Source organism: Lasioglossum baleicum, chromosome 4, assembly GCF_051020765.1.
Source record: "Lasioglossum baleicum chromosome 4, iyLasBale1, whole genome shotgun sequence".
Classification (NCBI taxonomy): domain Eukaryota; kingdom Metazoa; phylum Arthropoda; class Insecta; order Hymenoptera; family Halictidae; genus Lasioglossum; species Lasioglossum baleicum.
In genome coordinates, this window is record NC_134932.1 from 1,165,072 (window position 1) to 1,173,563 (window position 8,492).

The window sequence follows — 8,492 nt, forward strand, 5'->3', positions numbered from 1 at the left end:
AACAATTGGTAATACCAATAGTAGAAGGTCAATAATAGATATCAGACAGCTACAAATATTAAAGGTACGTATATAATGGCCCGACCACAAATAAAAAAAAAAAGAGTAGTAAATAAAAAATTATATAATTTTCATTTTTTGTGTTCCAGCTGCAACAACTTAATAATAAATTTAAGAAAATTTTATACGGGCAGAGGGGCCGACAGGGAAGGGGGAGAGGAGGTGGAGGAGGACAGATGAGAAGAGGAGGTGGAGGAGGACAGATGAGAAGAGGAGGTGGAGGAGGAAAGAGAAGAAGAGGTGGACGAGGACAGATGAGAAGAGGAGGGCATATTATTAATATTTATTAAATTATTGTCATCATTTCTGTTATCATTAGTGTTAAAATTTTATATTAAAGATAACTATTTGTAAATATCATGGTATGAGAATTAATTTTTTATTCAGAAATTTTTGCGCCTCTCCTGGTAATAGTCCGCGCCTTCCATGTTGGAAACCGCTGACCCAACCATGACCAAACCAACCTACAATCGTATGCATACATTGACTTCGTCAAGCTTTCACTGTGGCATACATATGTATCATCCTAACGCTTCAGTTTTGCTATGACTATTCCAGATTATTTCACCTCTTACGTCATGGATTCAACGTTGACAGTCCTCCTGTTGGGCAGATAGAGCTCCGGCTCTGCAACGCCATCTATATGTACTTGTAGAGTAAAGAAACAGTACTCCTGACTAGGCGCCATCTCGTCTAAGCGAACTGAACTAAAATTGGCTCTAGACTGGCTCTGCATCAGAGAGGACCTCTGTCTTCATGGAGAAATTTATGCTAATGTGAATGAAATCACGCGCCTCGACTTTTTGTCCTTATACGAGCATATTTTGAGCTGCACAAAGGTTCATTTGATAGAGGAAGGTTCATCACGAGGCGCTCTTCTCATCATATCAGTCAAAAAAGTCTCTTTGAGACAGAAAAATACATTGAAATCTACGGTTGTTTTTCAAGATTTTTTCTATACTTTGGGCCCTCATATTATTAGATATAAGCATAATCAAGTTAAATTAATAGAAGAGCGGTCTGTATTTAACCTTCCTCTATAGAATGAGTCCTCACACAGCCCAAAATATGATCAAATAAGAACAAAAGACCGAGGCGCGCAAACCCATGTTTAGACCAAAAATCTAGTAAGATTCTACTTACTTTCTAGTTACTTCAGTGGGGTACAGTTCGCGCATTTGTATCGCTTTCAATCGCTTTCTAGGCACTAATTTAGTGCGACCTGCCCTGTAGAACGGCATTCGGCATATTAATGGGACCGTGCTGCCCTCTTACGAAGGCAGGATTCAGGACCGAGCTGAACAGAATATGGAAATAGCAAGCAACTCCATCTCGTGTTCGTTAAGCAGTTGCGTGTTTATCAGTGTTACCAAATTTTTTTTATGCACAGAGGTTGGCAACATTGATAAATAGTTATTTTCTAGTTACAAATCGAGGGTATAGTACCCCCTTAAATTACATACTACTGTTACGTCGCAGTGTGGTGGGATTAGGGAATTTACAGGGTTCGGGTGCCCGTGGAGCGCTAAAGCACTCTGCTCGTGGAAGGTTTTCAGAACAAACTCTTAGCAAGAAGATGTAACGAAAAAAAGACTTTATTTAATAGTGAAACGTTGTTGACTCTAAGATCTCAGACAAGAATCTGCTCGTATCCTCGTGTATCTGCTTCGTATTTTTCTCGTCCTGAAGTTTTCTCCTTCCAGGTTCCTTTTCCTTAGCCAATAGGAAAATTCGGATCTTCCAGCTGGACGTTGATTCGTCGGGTGGCTCGTCCTCGGTTGCAGCTCGATGGTGATTGGTGGTGGAGGTGCCCCAATAGCGCGCGCACGAGAGTGGGGTACGCGCGAGGGTGAAAGCCCGCCAAAACAAGGGTCGTGGGACCGAGCGAGAGAGAGGTCCGAGGGAGTCCCAAGAGGTCCTTGACTGTGAATTTACGACTTCCTGTCCTCGACCGATTCTAGACTTCGACTGTCTCTTTATGCGAAATTGGAGAACTCCTCCAAGAGGTTACGTGACTTTACCCAAATTCCTCGATTAGTCTCGCCCATCTGGTTTCGTCAAGGATCTCTGTGGAAGCCCCTTGTTTCCCTTACTTATTCTAAGCCTAAGCTATCGTGCCTGAATAAAATATATGTATATGAAATATACGGTTTTGAAACATTACGTTTTATATTCAAATTTCCCTCTCAGCGCCATTAATGGAACATACAGGGCAGTAGCGCTATTCGCGGCTATGTTCGCGTGATCAACGGGTCACGCTACACCTCCCCCCTTATTGAAAAGGTGTTTCCTATGGGAACAGCTTTTACTACTCTATGCTATTTGTATAAATAGTTAATTACACGGCGTGTGATTTGAATCTACTGTAAAATTTCCAATAACCTACGTTTGAAAACTGCATACGAACGTGTGTGTGAGAATGCATGTGTACCTACGACTCGGAATTCCTGGTGTACATATATTTATGTATGTTTGCATTACAATTATTTAGGTGAGGTTAAGTTTATTCGTAAATACAATCATTTCTATTAATCTAATCGTATGCAGGCTAGTTTTAATTTGTTCGCATGTACGGTTTTAAATTTATTATTACCTATTTCTATCTCTATTGTTAAATCGTTGTATACATTAGTTATGCGGTATGGTCCTGTCCAATCGGAGTCGAATTTTGATGTTTTTGGTTCCCTAACTAGATAAACATACTCTCCTACATTAAACTCACGAGGGTTAACATTTTTATCATACAATCGTTTACTTTTCTCTTTTGCTTGGTTTAAATTGTTTGCCGCCATCGCTTGAGTAGTAGTAATCTTTGTAAATAGTTCGTTCAAATAATGGAAGAATGTACGAGGGATTTTCTGTTTGCTGAATTCAGAAGGGATCAAGGCCTTGACCCCAAATACTAATTCGTGCGGGGTAAATCCTGTGGCTTCATGTACCGAAGTATTATATGCGAACATCCCAAATCTAATCCAATCATCCCAATCTGTTTTTGTGCAATAGTGTTTTAAGTATTCTACGAAGACTCTATGGGCACGTTCGAGGGACCCTAATGATTGTGGATGAAACGCGGTGGAGGTGATCCTTTGGATCTTGAAGATTTTGCAGAAGGTCTTCATAACTTCACTCGTGAAGTTTCGTCCCTGATCTGTATGAATAGTCCTGGGACATCCAAATCTACTAATAAATTGTTCTGCCAGGGCAGTGGCAACGGTTATTGAATCTATTCTGGCTAATGGAATGGCATCTGAATACTTCGTCAAATTATCCTGTAGAGTGAGTAAATATTTATTGCCTTTGTTGGTAATGGGCAGTGGACCTACGATATCCATTTGTACCTTTTCGAAAGCTCTACTTGGGGTATCAGTGATGCGCATGGGTTGTCTAGTTCTCGCGGAAAGTACTTTGTTCTGTTGACAAGAAGGGCAAGATCTCACAAAATCTTCGATTTCTTTTCCCATCCCAGGCCAATAGAAGTTTTCCCTAATACTGTCACGTACCTTGGTCATGCCATGATGACCACCGATGGTAGAATTGTGGTGTTCCTCGATGATTTTTAATCTATCTGATACTGCGGGGGTGATTATTTCTCCGGAACAAATGGTTATGACGTATTGGGGGTCAGTAAATATGGATTTTATTGACTGTTCTAGAAGGTCCCAGCCGATAGGTTCGAGTCCATTGTATTTTCTAGAAATGCTGAGAGTTTTTGTGTTTGTCCTGTCTACGAGCCATTTGAGGGATTTTAATGAGGCTACGATGTTCTGAAGGTCAGATCTTTCCTCAGAGGTAGCTTTTACGAACAAGTGAAATATGTGAAATCTATCTCCGGGTATGGTTAAGGCGTCTCCAACATTGACATTGTACTGTTTTAAACTTTGGATGAGCGATTTCTCCCGTTTCATGATATCTTTGGTAGTTTCTGTAGCACATGAATAATCTGTGGGGATGAAGTGTATAAGGTTGTCCTTACGCATGTAGAGGTAATCCTTAGAATATTTCAAAGTTGGGAGAGGAGTGGGGTGAGGGTTGAGTATACTGTCCGTGACTCTAACAGGTAATACTTCATTCGCCTTTGGCGTTGTATCATAAATATTCTCCATTTCTATCTCAGGTTCTAATGAGGTCGTCCCTATTCCGGATTGCGTCCCTATTACAACCGGCTCGTCAGCCCAATAAACCAGCGCTTTACCACGCAACACACCACCAACGATGGCTCCCTGAGACGGGGTCAGGGGGTTTCCCGGAGAGCCGATTTTCTCAGGGTAACCAGAGCATTGATCAGAAAGCATCGGACTTGTCCCTAACGGGTCCTGGAACGGGGTCAGGGGGTTTCCCGGGGAGCCGATTTTCCAGGCGCCCGAGTCGCGGCAAGCCAACGATGCCCGAGACGGAATCCGAATATCTACACTCTCTTCACGGTTGCCGTGTCTTTCAACGACCTCGTCCAGATCAGAGAGTGGTTCCTTCCCTCCTACGTGAAATTTCATTGAGGGCAAAGGCGTCTCGTCTTCGTCAGCAGTATGGTAATCGTCACTGTCGTCATTATCACTGTCTTTATTATTGAATTTACTGCAACTGTCTTCGACCTCATTTCTAACTACTGCTTCCCCGCGCGCAAGGAAAACAGAAGCAACCCGTTCTTCACAGTACCACTCTAAGCTTTTGTCTGGGTTTGGATTTGTCTGAAGGTTCGTGAGCAGCACCTCGCCGGCGCCTGCGAGGGCCACCCCCGAATTCTCCGGACAAGGATCGGTTGAGTTCGTTTGGGGAGTTGGATTATTTTGGAGGTCAACAGGGTTTCGGGACAATGCGTCAGCGTTGGAATTCACCTTACCGGGTTTGTACACGATGTCGTAATCGTATTCATTTAATTTAATTCGCCATCTCATAATCTTTGATGTGGGATCTTTGACGTTGTGTAACCAAACCAACGGGCGATGGTCGGTTACTAGAGTGAATTGATGACCGTAGAGATAAGGTCGAAAATGATCTACTGCGAATCAAACTGCTAATAGTTCCTTTTCTATGGTAGAATAATTGCATTCTGCTTCATTTAGGGTCCTAGATGCATACGCGATGGGGAGGTCTTTCCCTATAGGCCCTTGGCTCAATACGGCTCCTAACGCGAAATTTGAAGCGTCTGTGGTAACTACGAAGGGTTGTGAAAAATTTGGAAACTGGAGGAGTGGCTCAGAACAGATAATGTCCCGGAGGGTTGCGAAGGCAGTCTGAGCTTTATCGTCCCATACCAGATGAACATCTTTTTTTAATAGCTGAGTAAGAGGTTTGGCGATTTTCGCCATATCCTGAATGAATCGTCTATAATAACCTACGAGGCCCAAAAACTGTTTGATATTCTTCTTAGTTTTAGGTATGGGGAACCGTTTAACAGCATCGATTTTTACTGGATCAGGTTTCACACCATCACTAGTAATGATGTGGCCTAAATAGGTAACTTCTTTACGGAGGAACAAACATTTTTCCGGTTGAAGGGTTAAACCGGCGTTTTGCAGTCGGGCTAGCAAGTTCCGTAATTTCCGGGCATGTTCTTCGAGGGAATCAGCATAGATGACGATGTCATCCATGTATACGAAAAGTTCTACCCCTTGCAGACCGGACAATACTAAATCCATCATTCTCTGGAACGTGGCTGGCGCGTTTTTTAATCCAAATGGCATTCTATTGAATTCGTAATGACCGTAAGGGGTTGAAAATGCAGTCTTTGCTTTAGCCTTTTGGTCGATGGGAATTTGGTGGAATCCAGAAGCTAAATCTAAGGTACTGAAATATTTTGCTCCACCAAGTTGATCTAATATATCGGTGATGTTAGGGAGAGGGTACGCATCACTAATTGTTTCCTCGTTTAGCTTACGGTAATCGATTACCATGCGCCAACGAGCTTTGCCGGAAGAATCAGGCTTTTTGGGAACAATCCATACAGGCGAATTATAAGGGGACATTGAGGGTTGAATTATTTCGTCTTTAAGTAAACTATCCACCTGCTTAGTAATTTCGTTTCTATGGGCAGGAGGGAACCTATATTGTCTAGTGTTAATGGGCTTTTCACCGGCTGTTATTATAGCGTGTTCAGCCGCATTAGTACAACCTAACTTATCCCCAGGGAGATGGAACTGATATGGGAAGTCGCCTATTATCTCTAAAATGCTATCCTTTTCTACTTCGTTTAGATGGTTTAAATTGAGGCCTTTGAGTAGTTCGGCAACTCTTCGACCATGGGCTCTAGAACTTTCCGTATCGGGGTCTCCTTTCCGAGCAGATCGCGGAGATGGGGATGCGATATCAAAATCCTCCAATTCTAAGGGAGGTAATTTAAGAGAAACATGGCTGGGAGTAGTATTGATTGCGAAGATCCTTGTAAATCCACCTTCTTGCCTGGCCAGGACTTCCCCGATGAAGATTCCTGGTCCAGCGTCTATCCTACGAATGTAACCGAATTCTCTATTTGATTTTACAGGGACTGTTACTAAAACTTTAGTGCGAGGAGGCAATTCGACGGACGCAGAGGCAAGAGGGTAACGTCTGCTTCCGAGTTGCAAAATATTGGGGTATTTCTCCCTAAATATCAAGGTGCCCTCGTGCTTTACTAAGAACGACACCCCTAAAATTCCAGTTTCCCCGACAGGAAAATTGTCGTCAACAATCTGGAACTCCACTGGAATGTTATGAATGGGAACGCGAATTTGTCCGTGGGTACGTAATACTCCAGATCCGACTCCGGTCAAATCGTATACAATATCGGGGTCAACTAACGTTCCTTTACCTATTCCTTTCCGTTTAATTAGATTTATCTGAGCTCCTGTGTCTATGAGGAAAGAAGCCGTTCCTTCGTTAAAAGATTCGTGCTTCAACGTAATGACTGGTGATTGGACAATCTCGTTGGTGTCTAGGTTTAGACAGATTCGGGAGGACCGGCGCGTGCAATAAGGGCTTCGCTCCGCGGTGCGCCTCGACGCGGTGGCCCTTGCCAGTTTAAAGGCCGCGAGTTTTTGTTAATCCCGGATGTTGAGGGTTGATTGTACTTATTCGCGCGACACTGGGACTCCACATGACCGGTCTTCCTACATGCGCGGCATCTAATTTCCCGGGAATTCCGTGCGTGGTTGGGAAGGTTAGTGGTGCAATGAGCGCGATCATGCCCCGGTTGATCGCATCTAAAACACCTTCTGTCGGATCGCGAATTTGTCACGTACAATCCGGCGTTGCGCACGGTGAGTTTAGAAGAGGTATATCGACGTTCCTCAGAAATTTCGCTTTCCAATCGAATTGCGGTTTTTATAGCGGATTGCAAGGTCCTTGCATTATCTGTCAAAATTATCATTCGCGCCACACGGTCTCTTAACCCTTTTGTGAAACCCGTTATCGCGGCTTGATTGAGGACAACTTGCGCGCCTATAAATTCTTCCGCGGTATATTTCTCTTTCGCCGCCTCGATTCCCCTGTTTAAAATTTCGCTAACCCGGGCTCCATAAACTTCGACTCTCTCATTATCTACTTGTCGTATTTCTCTTAGTTCGTTGTGAATCAAATCTACCTTGAAAAATCGCGGGAATGTTTCCTTTAAGAGGTTTATTAGATCATCTAAACTATTAACTTCGCGGTGATCCGAAACTAGGAAGTCGGCATGCCCTACGATTTTATTCCTAATCAGGGCAAGAAGATTAGATTTATCGGCGGGTTTGACTCTATCGTTGGCAAGTTTGCATGGCCTTATAAATTTCATGACCGAACAAGATTGTCCATCAAATTGGGGTATAAGATCAATAGCAAGTTTTAATGGCATAAAAGAGTGTTCGGGTAAATTAACAGGAGAACTTGTTCCGATAGCTGCGGGGCTGTTGATATTAGGGGAGGCGCTTATACCGTAAAAGGTAGGAGAATTAATTGGGGTACTCTGTATTGGAAAACTATTATCGGGTGGCGAAATGCTCATTTGAGGAAGAGCAACTGTAGATACTATTGGGGGTGACACAGGAGCTATGTCGTCAACAATAAATGAACTACCACTACTACTCAAGTTCATCTTACGTACTTTCCTACCTCTACGCGACATTTTGAAGTTACGCGACATTCTACGCGAGGTGAAACAATGTAATTTTATCTTATCGACTTACAGGGGCTGCGCTGCTCGGATTATGCTAATATGGTCCACCACCAATCGTAATTCTCCACCACCAATCCTGGTTTCTTGCTGTTGAATTCTCCGGCTGGATTCTCCTCGTCGTTGGCCGGATTCTCCTCGTCGTTGGCCGGATTCTCCTCGTCGTCGGCTGGATTCTCCTCGTCGTCGGCTGGATTCTTCTCGTCGTCGGCTGGATTCTCCTCGTCGTCGGCTGGATTCTTCTCGTCGTCGGCTGGATTCTTCGGGGGTGCGTGTGACAGGCAGGGTGTCTTGCACGGCCGCTGACGTC

The 8,492-nt window shown here is 43.6% G+C and overlaps 1 protein-coding gene across 2 annotated transcripts; it reads left to right on the plus strand.

The window, feature by feature from the left end:
• Window positions 1-1,533: 1,533 nt before the first annotated feature.
• Window positions 1,534-5,261, plus strand: LOC143207789 (uncharacterized). 2 transcript variants are annotated; one of them, XM_076421571.1, is made up of 5 exons: window positions 1,534-2,551; window positions 3,064-3,336; window positions 4,175-4,586; window positions 4,752-4,900; window positions 5,121-5,261. In XM_076421571.1, the coding sequence occupies exons 2-4, from the start codon at window positions 3,301-3,303 to the stop codon at window positions 4,757-4,759; spliced, it is 456 nt and encodes a 151-aa protein (XP_076277686.1). In that variant the 5' UTR covers window positions 1,534-2,551; window positions 3,064-3,300; the 3' UTR covers window positions 4,760-4,900; window positions 5,121-5,261. The 2 variants fall into 2 exon arrangements, with proteins under 2 accessions (XP_076277686.1, XP_076277683.1); XM_076421568.1 differs by having other exon boundaries at window positions 1,534-3,336.
• Window positions 5,262-8,492: the final 3,231 nt, after the last annotated feature.

Excerpts from the sequence above, each read along its gene's own strand:
- LOC143207789 (XM_076421568.1), top strand. The coding sequence starts at position 3,301 with ATGGCATCTGAATACTTCGTCAAATTATCCTGTAGA. Across the intron at positions 3,337-4,174 it reads TCGTCAAATTATCCTGTAGA|GTTCTAATGAGGTCGTCCCT; the intron begins GTGAGTAAATAT and ends TTTCTATCTCAG.